The sequence below is a fragment of the Aquarana catesbeiana genome, linkage group LG04 (assembly GCF_042186555.1).
Source record: "Aquarana catesbeiana isolate 2022-GZ linkage group LG04, ASM4218655v1, whole genome shotgun sequence".
Lineage (NCBI taxonomy): Eukaryota > Metazoa > Chordata > Amphibia > Anura > Ranidae > Aquarana > Aquarana catesbeiana.
In genome coordinates, this window is record NC_133327.1 from 651146280 (window position 1) to 651169657 (window position 23378).

The following is a 23378-nucleotide window of genomic DNA, read 5'->3' on the forward strand; positions in this document are numbered from 1 at the left end:
TGCCACTCTATAATAATAGGTAAAATATAATTAACCACATCCTTTGTTAGAAACGTGTTCATTCGGGAAAAAAATTCTATTCTGCTCCTTCAATTTTCATCACTGTGTGGATTGACCCCATTAACAATTAGAAAGCGAATGAATGTTCTTAAAGATTTTAGAAGGAAATTCTACTAATGTATGGCCAGCTTTAGAGTAATGCACTTAGCAATTTGCTCCAATAGACTAACTAAGCTTACAGACAGAAGGTTGGTACCATACACCAGCATTCCCGGGTGACTGACTGGGGTTACAGTAGTCTTGTTTACAAAACTCACAAACTCAGCAAGGTCAACGTATACCACCAAAGGCCACACACGCTTTTAATCAGTCAATCAAAAGTGGGTGGTATTTCACCCCTGACTCGAAATACATTTTGTGAATCCCCAATCTGCAGTCTATTTGGTCAGGGACAGTTCTGACCCAGAAGTGCTCATAGCTGAGCACTTTTGAGTTCAGTCTAAACAAAACAACTGCAGTTTCCTGATCCTCTCACTATTCATCCTGAAGTTTGCTGGCAACAGCTCTCATTGGCTTGTGAATGAGAATGCTGAGTGATGAGGTTTGAGAGAATCAGTAGTGGTTAAAGGAATAAGACCCAAGAACAAAAATGCAATATATTGCAGCTTACTGTCCTTAGATGTAGTGACTGAATTTGTTTTCCTTATTTTTCAAGCTAAGAACATTTTTAGCAATTACAGAAAACATCTGTTGATCTTTCCAGAAATGTGGTGTCCTTGTTACTTCCTGTGAGCTGCACTGAAGTTCCTAGCTACCTTCTGTAAACTTTCAATTAACCTACCACCCATGTCATGTAGATGCAGAGATATGGACATGTTTGCAGTCTATATAAGGGCCTAGGGTGGCCACCCAAGGACAGGAAGTATGTTATCTGCAGGATTACCAGGTGAAAACAAAGTAAAAGGAACTTGATAAAAGAAAACTCATGCAGCCACCACACAAGTACTGGTGAGCCGCAATGTACACATTTTTTTTTCTTGGGTTTAGATACTCATTTAACAGGTAATGAAGTCTTCAGCAGAAAAAAAATAATTAAACCCCCCCCCCCGCAAGTTAATGACATAATGTGCTAGTATGCACTGCATACTAGCATATTATGACAGACTTACCTGTAAAATGGATACATCCAGTGGCGTGCTTCCGGGTTCGCAGGCTCTGGCCATTTTAATGGTCGAGCCGCAATTACAGAACTCCTGTACATGCGAGTCACGATTGCGGCACAGTGCTCTGGATTGATGGCACATTCAGTGTGCCTTCAATTCAGAGCGCAGTGCTCATATGATGGTGACATCACCTGCTGCAGAACTTGTGAATGTCTCCTAAATGGCTCTGTCTTTGGGCACTTCCTATTCTCGCTCTATACCTCTTTCCTGGGCCAGTTGATAACCTCCCATGGCTTCCAATACCACCTCTATGCCGATGACACCCAGATCTATCTCTCCACTCCTCAACTCACCCCCTTGATCTCCTCACGGATCTCAAACTTACTGAATGACATATCGGTATGGATGTCACACCCCTTTCTCAAACTCAATCTTTCTGAAACTGAGCTTGTAATATTTCCTCCTTCCCATGGCTTTACCATTAAGATCAACATCACAACTATTGGTCCCTCTACACATGCCAGGGTGCTGGGTGTAATCCTTGACTCTGACCTCTCCTTCAGCCCCCACATCCAATCACTGGCTAAATCCTGCCGCCTTAACCTCCGCAACATCTCCAGAATTCGACCCTTCCTGACTGACACCACAAAGCAACTTATTCACTCCTTGATTATTTCCCGCTTTGACTACTGCAACTCTCTCCTTAATGACCTACCCTTACGCAGGCTATCCCCCTTCAGTCTATAATGAATGCTGGTGCTAGACTAATACACCTCACTAACCGATCGGTGACTGCTGCTCCTCTCTGCCAATCCCTTCACTGGCTTCCCCTAATCCACCGTATAAAATTCAAAATTCTAACCACAAAATACAAGGCCATCCACAACATCGCCCCCAGATACATCACCAACCTCATCTGCAGATATTGCCCAAATTGTCCCCTCCGCTCCTCCCAGGACCTCTTGCTCTCTAGCTCTCTTGTTACCTCCTCTCATGCTCGTCCTCAGGACTTCTCCAGAGCCTCTCCCATCCTCTGGAATTCCCTGCCCCGGTATATCCGATCAGCCCCTAACCTGTCCACCTTTAGGAGATCCCTGAAAACTCATTTATTCAGGGAAGCCTATCCCACACCCACCTAACAACCCAATCAAATCATTCCCCGCATCTATTACCTTTTGTACCACCACCCCCTCCCTTTAGAATGTAAGCTCTATGAGCAGGGCCCTCCTATATTGAACTGTACTGTAATTGTGCTGTCCCCCCTCTACATTGTAAAGCGCTACATAAATCATTACTAATAATAATAAATGGTGCAGGTTGAGGAGATATTCATTTTACCTACAGGTAAGCTTTATTATAAGCTTACCTATAGGTGGTACAAGTGACCAATCTAAGTTTACCACAGATTTAAGTGGCGGTATAGCTGCCAGAGTTGCTTGTGCTGAACACAAAAAAGCTGATAACTACGGTCTGCTTTTCCATATTTATGGGCCCTCGGACACCCATCAAGCCCTAGGAACCGGCCTAGGTCACCCTGTTATTGACTCGGCCTTATACATACACAGTGTTTAGCATAAATGAGTACACCCTAACAGATTTGTCAGAAAACCTTTACTTTCCTATCAGAATCAACATTTTCTATGGGACAATATACTACAAGTTACTCCCACAAATGCGGGAAATTGATTGCAACCAAGATTTGTTCATTTGCGCACACAAAAATGTATTTTTCCTAACAAATTCTTTGAAGACCATGTTGGAAAAATGAATACAGCCCAAAGAGATTCTTAAGAGCAAAGCTAAATTTTAGACAACAAAATCCTAATTAACAAAAATTCAACTACACGTGAGTCTAATTATTCATTAAACAGGTCCCCAGCAGACAGCTGATTATAAAAGGGCGTTACTTAAAGGAAACCCCTCCCATTTCATACTGTCAGCAGGGCACCACATGGAAAAGAAATGTCACAAGCCCTGAGAAAGAAAATAATTTCTTTGCACAAGAAAAGTGAAGGCTACAAGAAGATCACAAAGCTTTACTTATCAGTAAGGATGAGCTCAAGCGTGTTCGCAAGTCCACGTGCCCGTGCCCGTCAGGAAGCCGACACTCTCCAGCGCTAATCACAGGTAGTGAGACATTTCCCGATCTGTGCAGCTGCGGATCGGGAAATGTCTCACTGCCTTAGCGATGCGGAGTGTCAGTTTCCTGGCGGGCGCGGGTACGTGGACTTGCGAACACGCATGAGCTCCCCCTTACTTATCAGTCAGAAAACTGTAGCAAAAGTGATACAAAAATTGAAGATTGAACTGCAACCACCTCACAGAGATGTCCACAGAAGTTAAAACCTCAACAGGAGCATCTTTTGATGAAAAGGGTTGAAGATATAGCCATACTGTACAAGTTCAATGCAGTTAGCTTAAGAAGTAAAAAAGCCAAACTGGGGTGATCATTTCCCGTGACAATACCTGAATTTGCCAGGGCCCATGCTGAAAAAAAGACTACCAGGACTCTGTACTCTGGAGATGAGACCAAGAAAACATTTTTTTGGAACTGATGGCTTCAAAACTGTATGGCGTCACAAATGTGAGGAGAACAAAGAAAAATCCATGGTGCCTACAGTGAAACATGGTGGTGGCAGTGTCCTTCTGTGGGGCTGCATGAGTGCTGCTGGTGTTGGGAAGCTGCATTTCATTGATGGCATCATGAATTCACAGATGTACTGCTCTATATTGAAAGAGAAGATGCTACTATCACTCCGTGCCCTTGGTCGTCGTGCACTTTTGCAACATGACAATGAATGGAAACACACATCTTAGGCCACTGTTGCATTTCTGAAGAAGAACAGGGTGAAAGTGATTCAGTGGCCAAGTATGTCTTCTGATCTGAACCCAATCGAACACCTATGGGGAATTCTGAAGAGACGAGTTGAGCATCACTCTCCATCCAGCATCCAGGCTCTAAAATAGGTCGTTCTTGAAAAATGAAAAAAGATAGATGTTGCAATATGTCACCAACTTGTTCATTCCTTGCCTAGAAGACTTGGTGCTGTCCTTACAAATCATGGAGGTCATACAAAATACTAGATGGAGTAGTTTTTGTTGTGGGGTGTATTCATTTTTTGCATCAATTAATTTGAGTAAAGCTGAAGATTTTGAAATCTAAGTTATATTATTAACCTTATTTTCATGTAATGAGCTAAACAAATGTTCTATAAAACTCCGTTTTGTCCAAATTTTGGAAATTGTTCTTGTGTTCATTGAGATATTGATTAAAATCTTACTTTTCAAAAGGGGTGTACTCATTTATGGTGAGCACTGTATATATAAGTTTGTCATTCTAGATAAATAGGAGAGAAGGACAAAGGGCATAGTTTGAGCATTTGTGTATTAAACTGCAGCTTTTATTGTTTTTGATCTCACAGTGAGATTACTGTTGATACAAGCTGGCTCTGATGTTTATATGCGTTTTCTTATTACACTGTGTGATGTAATTATGGCTTTTCTGCTCCCTGCATTTGTGTGGTCCCCACAGGGCGTATTCTGTTGTTAAGTGACCCGGTCATTACATATTGTGAGACCTCATTATAAAAGCTGGTAATATGTGTTGTGGTTGTAGTAATAGTGCAGTCACGCTGATGAATGTAGTTGTTCTCTGTTTAACATCACCCTGTCTGCTGCTAAAAATCAGAAAATGTGTTATCTGGGGACACCAATGTCTGGGGTTGATGAAGAGGTCTGGCCAAATTAGAAAAAAAAAACAATATTTCCTTTATAATACGAAGAGCAGTTTAAATCATTGAATAGAATGAACCTAAACCCTAATATAGTTAAATAGAAAAATTGAAAAAATGGACTTTCCAGGCACCAGTCATAGAAAATATACAGTAATTTTTTTTAACAATTAATACATAAAAAAAAACATTTAAAATACTGCCAAATAAATGCAGTAGACAACTAGAACTCCCAAATATGGATCATGACTGTCAAAACCATGCCATGGTAGGCATGTGTGACTAGAAAGATTATAACATACAAAAAGGCTCTACATGTTTCGTGAAAATCGCTTCTTCAGGTTCTTGATAAACATTCTAGGGGGAGAACGAGGCAGTCAATAACAATTGTAATGATATACAATATAAGTATAAAATCTCAAAAAATGCAGGGAACACCAAGAGAGCACAGTGTGGCCACCCCTGGTGCTCTCTTGGTGTTCCCTGCATTTTTTGAGATTTTATACTTATATTGTATATCATTACAATTGTTATTGACTGCCTCGTTCTCCCCCTAGAATGTTTATCAAGCTCCTGAAGAAGCGATTTTTGCGAAACATGTAGAGCCTTTTTGTATGTTATAATCTTCAAAGTCACACATGCCTACCATGGCATGGTTTTGACATTCATGATCCATATTGGAGAGGTCTAGTTGTCTACTGCATTTATTTGGCAGTATTTAAATTTTTTTTTTATGCATTACTTGTTTAGTAAAAATTACTGTATATTTTCTATGACTGGTGTCTGGAAAGTCTATTTTTTCCATTTTTCTATTTAACTATTGATGTTTAGGACGTGGCTCTGCTCTACCTTAAGCTCCCACAGGTTCATCCTGTGTTTTAGCTTGGTCAACTTTTTGATTCATAAACCCTAATATACAAAGCCTGAACTTCAGATACAATGTATTTTATAAAGGCCTTCAAATACTATGATATCATTGTGATATGAAAATATCATGCAACAAAACAAACCTGTGCACCCAAAGCTGTGGCACCAAAATAACATTTGCCAAATATTTGCCAATTTGTCCACCGCAATATCGCAGTGCCGCTATAAGTCGCCGATCTCCATCATTACTAGAAAAAAAATCCATAAATACATCCCATAGTCTGTAGATGCAATAACTTTTCCCTATCAGCGCTAACCAATCAATATACACTTATTGGGATTTTTTTTTTACCAAAAATATGTAGCAGAATACATATTGGCCTAATTTAAGAAATTCTATTTTTTTACATTTTATTTTTATTGGATATGATTTATAGCAGAAAGTAAATAATATTGTTTTATTTCCAAAATTATCAATCATTTTTTGTTTATAGCGCAAAAAGTAAAAGCTGCAGAGGTGATCAAATACCACCAAAATAAAGCTCTATTTGTGTGGGGAAAAAAAGGACATACATTTTATTTTGGTACAGCGTCGCACGACCATGCAGTAGTCAGTTAAAGTAACGCAGTGCCGTATCGCAAAAAATGGCCTGGATCCCAAGTTGCAGCAGTGTGAACCGAGCCTAAGATATAACATTTGCCAAATATTTTGCACAATTCATTTACAAATACTTTACAATAATGTACTTTACTTTACCTCGTATCTCAATTCAGGCCCATTATGATTCAATGTACTGGCTTATCCTGCAATTATTTGCAGCTCAGCAGTCTTTCAGCAATTAAGCCAATATCGGATTTCCAGTCAACCCCTAGTAGAATAATCCACAAATACATATCTGAAATACCATTGTGACAATATGGCACAGCAATTCACAGGTAAGGTTACTACTAGATATCTGTACAATAACTAGGCCATAAGGTGAACTAGGAAAAAGTGACTAGAAAATAATTTTCGTTCCCACACTTGGGCACTACTTTTTAAATGCATTTTTGCATAGACAACACCCCTATGGACTTTATGTTAAACGTTCTCCACAAAATATCCTGCAGTTTTCTTGCCACAAACCATAAATGTATGCAATTGTGAACCAAAAAAACACGAAAATCTTATGGTGCTGGTTTTGCTTTTAACTTTATTTCTATTCATTTTAGAAACACAAAGGAGGTTATTTACGAAAGGCAAATCCACTTTGCACTACAAGTGTAAACTACAAGTGCACAGAAATTGCACTTGGCAGTGCAGTCGCTGTAGATCTGAGGGGGTAGATCTGAAATGAGGGGAAGCTCTGCTGATTTTTTCATCCAATCATGTGCAAGCTAAAATGCTGTTTTTTATTTTCCTTGCATGTCCCCCTCAGATCTACAGCGACTGCACTTCCAAGTACACTTTCAGTGCAATTTCAAGTGCACTTTGAACTTGTAGTTTGCACTTGTAGTGCAAAGTGATTTGCCTTTCGTAAATAACCCCCAAAATATCTCTCAAGCTGACATTTACACATGTGCGTAACATTTGACACAGGTATTGTTGCACTAGTATAATCAAGAGTGAATGTAGACCATGAAATATGGCAAAGTTGTAGAAAATACGCTTCAACTTCGCAGATTGGCACCAAGCAAAATTAAACATACACATTGTAAATGTATCAAAACTGAGATGTTGTATTCATCAAAATTATCAGTAGGCACTATGTAATCAAAGAAAGTTAAAAAAGCAGCACACGTTGCCTGAACGGATCAGCACAAGTTGGCTGAAATGACTCAAAATGCACCCCCCCATGCCAAATATTGACAATTCTACAATAGATTCATTACAGCTCAGAAATCACCCTAAAATATGAAACAGTGTCTTCACTCATCAGTATCATCCCTATCACTGTCATCAGAGCTATCGTCCAATGTAGCTCTTTCGTCTTTTTTTTTTTTTTCAAGAAACATTTGCACAATTTTTGCACCGACATAAATCAGTACAAGACAGTTTTGCAGACATACGGGAACATCTCCCAGTCTCACATTTGCCTTGCTTGCAACCACAGTGGACTACCTGCAACTCACTTTCAGGGGCAGGATTTCTAGTCATCCAGGTCACTGTTAACTTCCCATCCTTGAGGTGACATCCATTGCCAACAGGTGACGGGCACACATTATACCTTTCAGAGAATGTCTCATTATGGCTGCTTGGTAGTTTGCCCCCTTTTACAGTGTTGGTGAAGGGCATCACTTGTCGGAGGTGTGGATAATTCTGGCACAGCTGACGATGCCATGCAGAATGCTTTGTATCTTACATCGTTCACATTTTTTGCAGATGATTGGCCATACACACAATCCCACCAAAGTCCAACCGTCTAGAACTTGGTGATGTACAACACGTACGACGGGACTAGAAAAAGGAAGTTCAATAGCCAGTAGCCAATAGCTGCCGTCTCATACTTGCTTCAGAGCATGCGTCGTTTTTGGTCCGTCCGGAACAGCATACAGACAAGCGGTTTTCCCGATAGGAACTGATTCCGTTGGAAAGATTTGAAACTTTTTCTATTTCTAGGTCCGTCAGAATTTTCAAAAAAAAAACGTCCGATGAGGCCCACACACAACTCGGAATGTCCGATGAAAAGATTCCGTCTGACTTTTCCTGCCGGAAAGTCTGACCGTGTGTACGCGGCATAAGGGATAGATTTGAAATGAGTGGAAGCTCTGCTGATTTTATCATCCAATCATGTGCAGGCTAAAATGCTGTTTTTTTTATTTTCCTACAACATTGCCATATTTCATGGTCTACATTCACTCTTGAGTATACTAGTGCACCAATACCTGTGTTAAATTTTACGCACATGTGTAAATGTCAGTTTGAGAGATATTTTGTGTTTCTAAAATAAATAGAACGTTAAAAGCAAAACCAGCACAAGATTTTTGTGTTTTTTTGGTTCACAATTACATACATTTATGGATTGTGACAAAAACCAGCAGGATATTTTGTGGAGAACTTTTAACATAAAGTCCATAGGGGTGTTGTCTATGCAAAAATGCATTTAAAAAGTAGTGCCCAAGTGTGGGAACGAAAATTTATTTTTTCTTAGTTCACCTTATAGCCTAAACAACTCACATGCGATTCAATTATTCAAAGGACATCATAGTTTGCCCTGCAAAGCATTAGAATGCTCTCAGGTCAGTAGTGCTTCTCTTTGAAAGAAGGTGTAATCTTTAAAAAGGATCTATAGCCAAATATTAACATAAAACTATGCTGAAACTCTTGCCAGGAACAATAGCAGGGCTGAATTTCTTACCTCTCCTGAGAAATGATTGCTCCAGGCAGGGGCGTTGCTAGGTCTACAAAAGATCTGGGGCTAGAGCCCATAGCAGCGTAGTAAAGAAAGTCATACACTTGGGCGGGCATACACATGTATATACAGTAATATACGTGTGTGTGTGTATATCCCCAGAGAGCCTACCCCTTGCATTAGGGTCCCCAGAGAGCCCCCCCTTACATCAGGGTCCCCAGAGAGCCTCCCCTTGGGGACCCCTGCAGAGACTCGGGGCTATGGGTCCCAGATTCAGGGGTATAGCCCCACAAGCCACCCCCTAGCGACACCAGTGGCTCCAGGCACCCATCAGTCTTGGCCACATGGAGATAAATGTCATACATACCATTCAACGTGAATTCTAGCTCTCATGCCTATCTACTATGGCTGGGTGCTGATCCAGTTCATATTATCAGCAGATAAGGATCCACCACCAAACAGACTGTGGAAAACCCCTTTTCTTAGTTTAGTAAATGGCACAGGATACTGTTCCTATGTGTTTCATGCTTACTAGCACTTTTTAAAAAAAAAAAATCACTGGGCTTTCTCATGGAATTCCAGCCAACCTAAACTTATGTTCCCCTTCAACAAAGATCAAATAACCAAGTACCGGGCCTATAGATGTGCCCAGCACTAAAAGGAGCCTGGAGTAGCATGTTCTTCGCCAAGAAGGAGAACTATTTTAGTCCTTTTATAACTTCTTATTTACCGATCCGAGTTGAATGTTAAGGCAAAAACTCCTGGCAAAACTTTTTTCTAATTTTAGAATAGGAATGGGTTACAACCTCGCTTCCATGGAGACACAAGAGGATATGAAGAAAAAGTATGAGGTTTAATCCTGGACTCTGACCTGTCCTTTCAGCCACAAATCCAACCACTGTCAGAATCTTGTAGACTTCACCTCTAACATTCCCAAAATCTGCCACTTTTTAACAATTAAAATCACAAAGCAACTTATTCACTCCCTCGTTATCTCTCGCCTTAACTATTATAACTCCATCCTCGTTGGCCTACCTCACCGCAAGCTATCCCCTCTTCATTCTATCATGAACGCTGCTGCCAGACTCATCCATCTTACCAACCGCTCAGTGTCTGCCACTCTTCTCTGCCAATCCCTCCACTGGCTGCCCATTGCCCAACAAATAAATTTCAAAACATTAACAATAACATACAAAGCCATTTACAACTCTGCCCCGATCTACATTACTAATCTTGTCTCCAAATATCACTCAAAGCATCCTCTCCGCTCTTCTCAAGACCTCCTGCTCTCTAGCTCCCTTGTCTCCTCCTCCCATGCTCACCTCCAGGACTTCTCCAGAGCCTCTCCTGTCCTTTGGAACACCCTACTCCAATCAGTCCGACTATCTCCTACTCTGTCCACTTTTAGGCTATCCCTGAAAACTCATCTCTTTAGGGAAGCCTATCCTGCCTTCAGCTAATAACCAAATCTTCTATTTCTACCATCAGTTCATCCCTCACAGTCATTACATTTTTTTTTCCACCAGCCCCTCCCTATTAGATTGTAAGCTCCCAGGAGCAGGGCCCTCCTAAACCTCTTGTATCCGATTGTATTGTTGCTGTATTGTCTCCCTTTTTATTGTAAAGTGCTGTGCAAACTTTTGGCACTATATAAATCAAGAATTATAATAATTGAATAGGCAGTGGCATGAGCAATGTAAATTTCACAGATTCAGTGGAACCACTTGAAATGACAAATGAACAAAGCATATCCTTCTTTAGTGTGTGCTTGTCCCAATTCAAAACACCTAGTGTGACTAGTTGTCATCTTTCTCTGCTATCTACATGAGTTACTTATGTTAGTCTATGCCCCCAACAAGGGATCCCGGGGGGTGGCCACGTCTCCTCTCCTGCACACAGCAGGTGAATGACAGCCTCAGCTGTGCATGTTTTCCCTATGACACTCTGTAGAAGGGCATGTGCCAATTTTCTCCACTCAGGTCTCAGATTACACTCAGCTCCATGCTGTGCATAGAGTATGTAATGTCAGATCCCTGTCCCCTGCCTCTGGAAAATCAGAAATGCTGTGTAAACTGTACAATTTGAATGGATGTAGAGGGAAGAGGGCTGCAGATAAACTGGTACATCTTATGAAGGAGGATTTGTTTCATCTCTGTGAATCATGTAAGGCTTGACACTTCACTGGGTAACTATAATGGTTTACAACCACTTTAAGAGTCACACCAACCAATATTACTACAAGAGTAAATAGGCTCAAGGAAACTGCTGTTAAAGTGTGTCACACTGCACAAGAAAACTACAAGTCTGTAGGATCAGGTTGCACTAAACTCATATGTACATCCCCAGCGAATACAGTTCTGCTCCCAATTATAATTTTTGGTCTGATGGAGCCCAGACTGTACTTCAATAACGGCACATGGTATACATTATTGCCATTAACTATGTGAAGCATTAGGCCATATGACCCAGGGGGGGTTGGGGTACAGGCATACCCCCTTCACTGGATGCTGCAAATACTCTTTATAACAAGAGTAATATAAGTAAGCTTTGCAAAGACCTGTATTAGTATGAATCAGTCTAGACTTTGCACAGCCATGGATCAGTAATTCAATTAGATTTCAAAGGGGGGGAAGAATCTAGATTTACAGAACGTGAACACAATACCTTCCTGTGTCCTCACCTCCCAATAGAGGTAATAAAACAAATCTCCAGAGGTTTACACCTCAATGCATGGTGGAGCAACAACAAAGACGAACCCTCCTTCAATAAACCACACAGTGGTTAGGAGGCCAGGGGTCAGCCCGGAAAACTTAAACACACCAAAGTTTTCTTTTAGAGCAAAAACAAAACGATTCATCTGATATTTCATCACAGCAATGTTACTTGCAAAATGCTTGTCATTTGGCGAGGTCCCAGCGCAAAAAATATTGCTGTTTTTCAAAAAAGGACCAGCTGGCAAGGTGCCCGCGATTGTACAGGGCAGGTCAACAACGTAGCACATGCTAACAGATCACAAGGAGATGGTGAAGGCCAAGCCCAAAATCTTTCTGAAACATATATTATGTTTTAATGTTAGCATTACGATGATTATAAAGCCTAGTTAAAAAGTTGTAGATGTTACATGAGGGCAGCCATACTTGGCCATTATTTATTTTATTTTATTTATTTATTTCAGGTACTTATATAGCGCCGTCAATTTACGCAGCGCTTTACATATACATTGTACATTCACATCAGTCCCTACCCTCAAGGAGCTTACAATCTAAGGTCCCTAACTCACATTCATACATACTAGGGACAATTTTGGACAGAAGCCAATTAACCTACCAGCATGTCTTTGGAGTGTGGGAGGAAACCGGAGTACCCGGAGGAAACCCACGCAGGCACAGGGAGAACATACAAACTCCAGGCAGGTAGTGTCATGGTTGGGATTCGAACCAGCGACCCTTCTTACTGCTAGATTGTACATACTGTGCTATCTTTTTAGTAATACAGAAATTGTGCATTGCTTCTCCTCCTCTTAATCTATGATGAAAGTTCTGGTGTTTGAAAATAATATACTAGTAGAACATAAATTCTTTCCTTTTTTCAATCTTTAAAGTGGAACTAAACTTTAGCCGGGCACGAGTCCTCTTAGCATATTGTGCACAGCATACTTGTATGTTATGGCAAACACACCTCCTAGTTTTCTGTCCTCCAGTACTAAGATGTCTGCTAAGTCACCGCTACATTGCTGGCATCTTCTTCTACACTTCTTCCAGACTAGTGTCTTCCTCCTCTGGCCAGTAACCAGCCACTGCTAATGCAACTCCTGCACATGTGCACTGGAACCTGGCTTCAAGTTACAATACCCTCCCCCTCTGGCAGGTGACATGGCACCAGTTGGTCTTCACCAAAGCTCCAAATGGTAGAGATAAGTCAGAAACCCTAGTGGTCCCCAGATTTCTTTGCTGCAAATAGCACCAGGTCAAGGACTTTGGCACTGCCCCACAAGGGGGTAGCAGATACAGGAGGACTACGGTGTGAGGCGGAGAATGACAGGGAGCCAGCCAGCAAAAAGTATGGATATTAGCGGCGGCGTTCTAAGCTGCACACGTGAATGACAGCCTTTTGAAGAAGAGGGAAGTCCCAGGAAACGCACCATGCACACCCCTTTTCCCGACATCCACCAGGCATTTTGACAGCTGTCATCCTCGTGTGCAGCCTAGAACCAATTTTGTGTTTCGGCTAATCAGGAACACGGATCACTGTGTCCATGCAGTGAGCCCATCCCCCACAGTAAAAGAGCACAAACAGGGAACACACTTAACCCTTTGATCGCCCCTGATGTAGAATACATTAAGCTTGTGTGTTATAGGGGTAATTTTATTTAAAAAGTATAATTTTGGCCGGAACAACACTTTAATGTATTCTAGTAAAGTTAGTCTGTAAACTAAGGTCTGTTTTGTTAGTTTATAGCAGTAGTTTGTTGTTTTATAAACTTACAGCAGGCCGTGGCCATCTTAAGTGTGGGCATCTGAAGCCAGACTGTATTTCTTCCTGGATCTCACCCTTGCAGATCTTGCACATGCTCAGTGCAGCACAAGCAGTGTAATAGGTTTCAGGTCAGGTATCCATTACAACGGCAGTGTCAGAGGAAGTTGCCACCCCTTCCCAGGAGGCATTGCAAACAGGAAATGGTGCGATGGGCCACGGCCAGGGAGGAGGAAGTGAAAAATGAATACAGCAGATATACAGTAGGTGCTGAGAAAAAAAATTTAAAAATATCCAATTCGTTTACAGTGCACAGCTTAGTGAGGGATGCTGAAGAGTTGTAAAAGTGGGTGGAACTCCACTTTAAAGAGTAACTTCACTTCAACATGCAGTACATTGCAGGCATTTTAACAAACATTGTTGCAGATTCCTACCTGTTTCTGCAGAAAAAGCTGTTTGTTGTGTTCAGAGTGAATCTAAATAGCAGTGACTTTTTTTACCGCTCTAATGAGGACAGTGGCAGGGTCTGTATCCCTTTAAGTGATTAACCCTTTGGGAGTATCTCACCAAAAATGACACTTGTGTTGCAGAGGATGCCTAAAATCTGACTTGTATCTTAGTGCAGACTTCTGGGAAAATCAGTGAGCCAATCGCACAAGCAGGAAATTACATTTTTGGAAAGTTCTATATACCAGCTGTGTATAGAATGCCTCCAGCATGCCGTATTCAATGCATTCAATTTTACAGAAAATGACAATGCTGCAGACTGAAAAGTAAAAGTATTTTTTAATAACATTCAATTGCAATATGGCTTGTGTATCAATTGTAGATGCTATATTATTGTTTTTTAATTTGCTTTTTTTTTTTTTTCCCCACGAAAGTGGCGTTACCCTTTAATATATGAATATCTTCTGCACTGGGTGAACCTGCATTTGCATCTCTACTTCAACTTCAGTAGTTCTCAGCAATATCGCAGCAGTGCCACAAGGTTGCCAGGCAATTCTGATGCGTGAAATGAAGCATGTGGTCTCAGAGCACACGACATTTTAGTAAGCGGTGTGTGTTCAAGGTGATCGGATGCCTGGGAAACGAATCTAATGCAGTGATGTTCGACCTTTTCTATTAACTGGCATCAGTATGTCATTGCTATGGGAACCTGATAAAGGTATTAACAATGCAAATCTCTTAAAGGGGATGTGTGTTCTTTTTTTTTTTTTCTTTTCAGATAAATGTTTAAAAGAGATAATTTTAACCACTTACAGACCGGAAGATTTTCCCACTTCTGGATCAGGCCATTTTTTGCGATACGGCACTGCGTCGCTTTAAATGATAATTGCGCGGTCGTGCGACGCTGTACCCAAACAAAATTGACGTCCTTTTTTTCCCACAAATAGAGCTTTCTTTTGATGGTATTTGATCACCTCTGCAGCTTTTATTTTTTGTGCTATAGCGAAAATAATAGAAGCAATTTTGAAAAAAAAAACAAAAAAACAAAAAAAACAAAACTTTTTTTTCTTTTTGCTATAAATATCCAAAAAAAAAAAGTAACAAAGCATATTTCTTCATCAGTTTAGGCCCATATGTATTCTTCTGCATATTTTTTGTAAAAAAAAAAAAAAACGCAATTAACGTATATTGATTGGTTTGCGCAAAAGTTATAGCGTCTACAAAATAGGGGATATATTTATGGCATTTTTATTATTTTTTCTACTAGTAATGTCAGCGATCTGCGATTTTTAGCGGGACATTGCAGCGGACAGATTGGACACTTTTTTGGGACCATTGACATCTATACAGCGATCAGTGCTATAAAAATGCACCGATTACTGTGTAAATGTCACTGGAAGGGAAGGGGTAAACACTAGGGGGCGATCAAGGGGTTAAATATGTTCCCTGGGAGGTGTTTTTCACTGTGGGGGGAGGGGACTGACTGGAGGAGGAGAGAGATCGCTGTTCCTAACTGTAGGGGGATGGGACTGAGTGGAGGAGGAGAGAGATCGCTGTTCCTGATCATTAGGAACAGCAGATCTCTCTCTCCTCCCCTGTCAGAACGGGGATCTGTTTGTTTACAATGACAGATCCCCATTCTGGCTCTCGTTCCCACGATCGCGGGGGGCCAGCGGACATTGTGGCCACTGGCCACATGCAGCGGGCGCGCACCTCCTTTTGCTCATAAAGGAGCCGATATACACCTACGGTGATTTGCAGGAATGAGCCGACCTGCCGCAGTATAATGACGGCGGCTGGTCGGCAAGTGGTTAATGTTAATATTTGCATCAATGTGTATAATTGTTTGAAAAACACTTTTCCCATTAATGATTTGTAAAGATAGATGTAAGCCATATTTGCACATTACATATGCAGGCTCTGCTGTCTCTTTTGCAGTGTTAAATGACTGTTGTACTTTAATGCTCCTCACAATACAAGTTTATGTGTCAGCTGACTCCGTAAAAACAATGCTCTCTCCAAGTTTTTGATATCTAATCTCATCGATTCTTAAGAGCCCTTTCACACTGGGGTGGTTTGCAGGCGCTATTGCGCTAATAATAGCGCCTGCAAACTGACCCGAAAGTGCCGCTGCATGTATTCCTGTGTGAAAGCCCCGAGGGCTTTCACACTGGAGCGATGCGCTGGCAGGACGGTAAAAAAAGTCCTGCCAGCAGCATCTTCGGAGCGGTGAAGGAGCGGTGTGTATACCGCTCCTTTACCGCTCCTGCCCATTGAAATCAATGGGACAGCGCGGCTATACCGCCGGCAAAGCGCCTCTGCAGAGGCGCTTTGCGGTGGTATTTAACCCTTTCTCGGCCGCTAGCGGGGGTAAAACCGCCCCGCTAGCGGCCGCATACCGACGGTAAAACGCCGCTAATAATAGCGACGTTTTACTGCCGACGCCGCCCCCCGCCCCAGTGTGAAAGGGCTCTAAGAGAGAGACATTTCACTGAGGCACACAGCCCCATCTAGTGGCTCATTTAAAAACATCTGTATTTAATTAAATACAATAAAAATATGGAAGAACCAACTTGTAAAGTAATCTAAAATGAAAGTTAATCTAAAATGACTTTGTAGCTGCAATAGTAACCTAAAATATGTGTTTACTAAACATATACTATACATTTGCTAATTAGAGTGGCTCTGTTCATTGCTATTGGGGGGGAGGTGACATCAAAACGACTGTCAGTACTTTCTATCTATAGGATTAATGAACAGGAAGTTGGCTACATACTGGAAAAAAAATAAAAATTGATTATATATATAGATATATATAGATATATATATATCTATATATATAGATATATATATATCTATATATATAGATATATTATATCTATATATATCCATATATATATATATTAGATGAAACAAAATTTCGGCTGAAAATGGTTTTATCTGCATTTTGCTGATAAAGAATAAGGTGCCGCAAATGTTACTGAAAATGCACGCGATTTTCCAGTGACTTTACTGTGCTTATGGTGCGTTCTCCATAGGTTATGTCCCTCAAAAAACACATCAAAAATGTAGGTGCGTTATTGATGTGTTCTTGCTGTGTTTTCAATGCATTTCAACAGGGAGGTGTGTTCTTGGTGCGTTTTTTTTTTAACTGACCCAAAAAGGCATCAAGCAAGATTTTTAACACCACAATTGAAGCACAACGGACCTGTGTGAAGACATACAAAGAATTTAAAGGGGTGCATTTTTCTTTAACTTTTCTTGCGCTAAATGTGCCGATAATAAATTCATATTCATCTAAATGCATGATATTAATTGAAAAGTTGATTATAATACAATTATATATAAAAATATATAGCTTTTTTTAAAAACTGTAATTGTCGGCAAAGTGCATCCTGCAATTTCCATTTGGCGCACCTCTAATATATATATATATTTATTTCGATATTTGGGATTTCCAGGGTAAACAACTAGAAATAGAAGCTAAAATACAGGGACCTAAACTATTCAATTCAAAGTAAGAGGAAGTTTTCTAAAGTTGACCTTGTTTCGGATATACTTTACTTTTCCATGTCTAAGCTGAACTCTATCCAGATATAAAATACACACCCCTAATGCAGCTCTGTAATTATTAATACATCATTCATTGTTTGTTTGTTTAAATGCAAGCAGTGTAAATACATGAATTTAAATGGTATTTGCGTCTTGTAGCCCCTGTACAGCAGGGTTGGAGTGTGAAAGGAAGAAGCAGTACAACAAGCCAATGTTTATGTGCTGACAAGAAGCATGCTGATAAGGGGAGAAATCAGAGTGACAAAGAGATGAGCTCATAACTGTGCTAATTCTTCTTTCAGTGTCCAGTTACAGGCTGGGATGGGTCTAGGATGACCTGGGCTCAGAGAAAGTGAGTTGAATGATGCTGGCCATCAGACCGAGGACATTTAGCGGCAGAAATAAAGTACTGCGCTGAAAATCTCTGGATCAAAGTTGAACTTTTCATCAAAAGCTAGTTTGGTTAATTTATTTTTTAATGAACTAATTTTTATATTATTTTGGGCTTTAAGTGCATGCTGACTAATGTTATAGCGTAACACATACAAACATGTATTACCTCTTTATTACTCCCTAATTACAATATCAATCAGCTTTTATCTGCAGAAAAACAGGGCCATCTTCATTCATCATCGACTTCCTGAACTGAAATTCTTGGTGCATAGATGGCAGTTATGTGGTGCCTGTAGAGTTCCTGGCTGTGTTCATAAATGTGTGACACAGATCACCTCTTGCTGCAGCCTCACACCTTGTGACTGAGTACACAGTGATAATGTTGCAGTCTGATAAGGGATAGAGGTGACTGTGGGAATGCCTCCTCCTGCCTGCAGCAGACTGATGACATCATCTCATCTTAGGCAAAGTTACTCAATGTTTAAAAACAGCTTTTTAATGATATCAAGGAGAACTTTTAGGCTGCTGCATAGTGTAACATGTCAAGACTTTTTAATGCAAATTTTCTTTTTCTTAAGTAACTAAAAGGTCCAGTTTATTTTAATACTAACCACAGACATACTTTAAAGACAGTGGACGAAGGAAGCATCTGCAGATCTATACATCAGACCCTCTTGATGAAGCAAAAGGAATCTGACCCGTGATGAGGGAGAACTGGAAGAGCCGTCCATCCTGGAATGGGTCACATAACCATTAAACATAAGAATGTAAAAATAAGTGAAACTGGGAAGAGACAACATAAATAGTCAGGGCAGAAAACCGATACTTCCCTTGCCAAAGTAATCCATAGCAGTTTCAAAACAGAGTGTTATGGATTCATTTGGGTTCAGTAACCTGAACTCGCATGTGAGGGCTTTGAAAGAGAAAAACACTTCATCAAACACAAGCAATCCATCTTCCACTCCTTTGGCCGCGCTCACTTGGCGCTCGCCGCCACGCCGCACAGAACAATGTAAAAGGCGAATTCTGGCAGCTATAAATTGTACTAGAAAATATACAAAGAGCGAGGCAGGGATTCGGAAATATTCCAGGTGAAATCGGCCTTGTTTCTTCATTTGTACTTCTGCAACATGATCAGAGGCCTAGACTAGCACACAACAGGCCACGTTTTCCCGAAAATTCTGAAAACGGTTTGTGTCACCCCCTTAGCAGCTATTAATCAGACTTGGGGAACAAGTAAGCCCCAACCAGGAGACACTACAACCATGCAACTAAAATACATGTCAACTGTACCACATGCGGAAAATGTGCTCGGCCAATTTTGTGATTCCTTTATTATGGTCATTGACCAGCCCCCTTGCCTGCTGATTGGACAGTGAAGGAGCACCACCACACTGATTAGGTCATCACTCTCCTCTCTTCTTCTCTCACCTACCCCTTATTACCAACGTCAGTTACCAGCATGTACAGTATGTAGATCTGTTCAGTTGTATTCAACTCTCAGCGATTTTATGGACCAGCTCTCTGGGCACCATGTCTAATATGTTTGAAAGTCTTTGCTATAGAATTTTCTTCTGAATTGTTTTCTATTGCAAGCTCTTTCCTCAACCTGCTGAGCTTGGGACTGGCATACAGAATGTGATAACACATAGCCAAACGCCTACTATGGCCAATTTAGACAAGAGTCAATAAAGCTGGCCATAGATGGATCAGAGTTTAGCCAGTTCGGCAGGGACCGGACAAATTTCAAACCATCTATGGCCCTGGGGCCCCTTGGTATATGATGTGTGGCCCTCAGCAACAACAATCTGTTGTGGGATCACTGATAGGGGTAATAGTATTGGTCTCTACAAGCCTCAACTAACATGTTCCCCAGTTTCATATGGTCTTCGCATATCTCCAGCCAAAAATGAAGCATGTCCACATTCTGTGACCCTCATTTCCTCTATTAGGTCTGCAGTTTCTGATAGTCCTCTCAAGCATTACATAAACTGAACATTATGTCCGGCCCATTTGGTGATGTCAGGGGCCACATTGGAGGCTCCCTTTAGCTCATAAGTTGACAATAACTGATCTAGCGCCATTCCTGCTCGACAAAAGTCGATCCAACAATCAAGATTTGTTGAAGAGGAAATTTGGAAATTTTTCTGATAAGTGTATTCTAACAGCGGAGGCTGTCAGAATAGAATAACATAGCGGGGAGAATTCCCCCATCCACCTCGCTTGTGTCTGTGGGGGAATCTATTTGTTCAAACCATCTTTGGCCAGCCTTATGCCCCGTACACACGGTCGGACTTTGTTCGGACATTCCGACAACGAAATCCTAGGATTTTTTCCGACGGATGTTGGCTCAAACTTGTCTTGCATACACACGGTCACACAAAGTTGTTGGAATATCCGATCGTTCTAAACGCGGTGACGTAAAACACGTATGTCGGGACTATAAACGGGGCAGTAGCCAATAGCTTTCATCTCTTTATTTATTCTGAGCATGCGTGGCACTTTGTCCGTTGGATTTGTGTCAGAAAATTTTATATCCTGCTCTCAATCTTTGTGTGTCGGAAAATGCGATGGAAAACGTGTGATGGAGCCTACACACGGTCAGAATTTCCGACAACAAGGTCCTATCACACATTTTCCATTGGAAAATCCGACCGTGTGTACAGGGCATAAACCTACCATTGTCAGACTATTTTAGTCTGAATCTGCAGCCCTTGTTGGACCTCTTAAAATGGAAAGTTGGCATATGGCAGAATCTCCCCCTATCTGTGATGGGGCGCATAAACCTTCTAAAAATGAAGATACTTCCAGTTTTCCTGTATTTTTTGCATAGCTCACCTGTTTGGATTTCATGCTCATTTTTTCATAGGGTCATAGGGTACACGGTATCTTTGGTTCTTTCATATGGGGAAACTCTCCTCCCAGAATAAGCCTCACGGCACTTAAGGAGCCCTGGGGACAGGGAGGCCTGGCGCTCCCTGATCTGTTTAAATATTTCTTAGCTGGCCAGGGAGTTTTTGCACGCAGAGGGCTTCTTGGGGATGACGGGGATGCCATGAGGTAGAGGTAGCGGTGCTGGGTTCTTATGAGAGCCTGTCTCTCCTTGTATACAGGGGCTCTGAGGCTCAGTTTCCTCTGACAGACACAATGCGAGCCACTGTTAAGGCTTGGGACTGTGTTCAGAGGTTGCTGGCACCTGCCTCTACTGCTATATCGCCGGCCTAACTGTTGTGGAGTAATCCCTGTTTTCCCCATCTGCTCACTATACCAGGTTCGATTATATGGGTATCCCAAGGAATTAAACATTTGGGTGATGTCACCAGAGGGGTGAACTATTACAGTTTTCAGATCCAAAACAGAAGTTTGACCTTCCAAACTCCTATCTCTTTCGTGACCTCCAGTTGCGCCATGCTTTCGTGTCCCAATTTGGCTCCACTAAGCTGGCTCTCAGCCACAAACTTTTGAAGGACATTTTGAAGGATGACTCCATGAAAAAAACGTTATCTGAATTATATAGAGAGCTGTTCCCTGTCACACCTCCTTCGGTGGCCAAATGTAGGGAGCAATGGGTGGAGGAGGTCCCGAATTTGGGTGGAGAAGAGTGGGATGATATGTGGAGCGTTTCTTTTACTCACTTAGTGTCTGCTAGAGATCACTTGATCCAGTTTAAATTCCTGCACAGGATATATTACGCCCCGGCTAAGCTATCTAAGGATCTACCTGGGTACATCATAAACGTTGGCGTTGCTCACATTCTCCAGCCAATTTTAGCCATGTATTTTGGCACTGCCGGGTAGCCGGGAGTTCTGGTCTGCTGTTGGGCGCTGTATAACTGAGATTACTTCTGTTCCTGTGCCCTTGTTGGTGGCAACCTGCTTGCTTGGCTTGGTGGAAGGCTTGGCACCTACAAGGGCACAGCGTACCTTGCTTAGCTTGTCATTGTTTTATGTGCACAAGGCACTGATCCTCTATTGGCCCGGGTCCTGTCATTGTTGTGGGGCCCAAAGCAGCTGCCTCATACTTGCCAACTATCCCAATTTAAATTCCCTTGAGGTTTTAGTCCCGTGCTGTGTCCTAATATGTCATTGTGAAGTTCTGTTACTAATGCTGCCCAGCTCTGCCCAATTGTTGTGTACAGATGACTCACCTGCAGACCATGTGTTTACATGTAAATACCGGCATTGATATGTAAATAGTGGCAGACCAACAGTATTCGTATATAGAGGGGTATTCATATGTATATCATGCCCCCTGAGGTCATATCCACCATCACCTATACTGTATGCTGCCCAGTGGGGAGATAAAGGGGCCTGCTTGAAAGTCCTGCCTACAACTGTGGTCATTCAGCCTAACATCAGCCTGTTCTGCAAAGGTAAGCAAATTGGTGGTGGGGGTGAGGGGTAGTGTGGGGTGTGCAGAGGTAGGCAGAGAAGGAATGACAGCTTGGAGTGCATGGGTGAGCAAGCAGGGGATGTATAGAGGCAAGGAAGGTGGGTGCAAAGATGAGCAGAGGAGGCAGGTAGAGTTAAAGAGGAGGGGGGTTGGAGGGGAGAGGATGGGGGAGGTTTGGGGTGCAGAGGATAGCAGGGGTTTTAGGATGCAATGGTGTACTGACAGGGTGGATAAAGATGTAGGTCACGTGTAGGGCAGCCCATTCGTTTCAATGGGCTGCTCTATGCGCTACAAATGTGGAAGAAAGTCCCAAACCCTCTTTCAAAATCACACGGTTGCACAGCACGTCAGCAGATGCGTGAGGGTGTCATTAACAATTAATGGCACTGCTGTGTACCTGCTAAAGGGCAGAAAGTTTCTGTGGTGTCAGGAAAGCGATTTTGCATGTGTTCCCAACACACACAAATGTGAACGCAGGCTATATGTCTCAGTTACATTGGTGGTCAGTATAAATCTTCTCATTACATTAGTGCTTGGTGTAGAATCCTTTCATTCACACTAGTGGCCAGTGTGAATGTCCCCTCTACATTGGTGGTCAGTGTAAATCCCTCCTTACATTAGTTACTGTGAATGCTTCTATTACATTAGTGGTCAGTGTAAACCCCTGTTACATTAGTGGTCAGTGTAAACCCCTATTACATTGGTGGCCAGTGTCGAAACTCCTCTTTATATTGGTAGTCAGTAAAAAAAAATCAGCATTGCCATTTATCACAACCTCCCTCCCCCCAGCACTGCCACTGATCCCAGGAGTCCTAGAATCCCTAGGAGTTTTCTGTCTATTAATGGGCCCCCTCACGATCAACCTCTAGCAACCAACCAGTAAGCAGTAATGATATGCAGTAACTTCTAGCTACCAATCAGTGAGCAGTTTTGATGTACAGTAATCTACAGCAACCAATCAACAAGCAGAAATCATGTGCTGTAACCTCTAGCAACTAATCAGTGAGCCGTAATGTGTGCTGTGACTT

At 41.7% G+C, this 23378-nt stretch overlaps 1 protein-coding gene across 4 annotated transcripts in view; it reads right to left on the reverse strand.

Annotated features, from left to right (window-relative positions):
• The window catches only part of THADA (THADA armadillo repeat containing), a 904047-nt gene that overhangs the window by 110018 nt on the left and 770651 nt on the right, over positions 1-23378 (reverse strand). Inside the window, exons 37-38 of one of the 4 annotated variants that reach the window (XR_012244018.1) lie at positions 6519-6630; positions 4015-4136 (exon numbers count right to left, since the gene is read on the reverse strand). The exons of 2 other annotated variants lie outside the window; for them this stretch is intronic. Coding sequence is in view for 1 of the 2 variants with exons in the window: in XM_073628461.1 (XP_073484562.1) it covers positions 3889-4136 (248 nt within the window). In the remaining variant the exon portion in view is untranslated. Of the gene's footprint in view, positions 1-3533; positions 4137-6518; positions 6631-23378 lie in introns of those variants that run through there. One more of the 4 variants, XM_073628461.1, reaches the window with a different exon arrangement.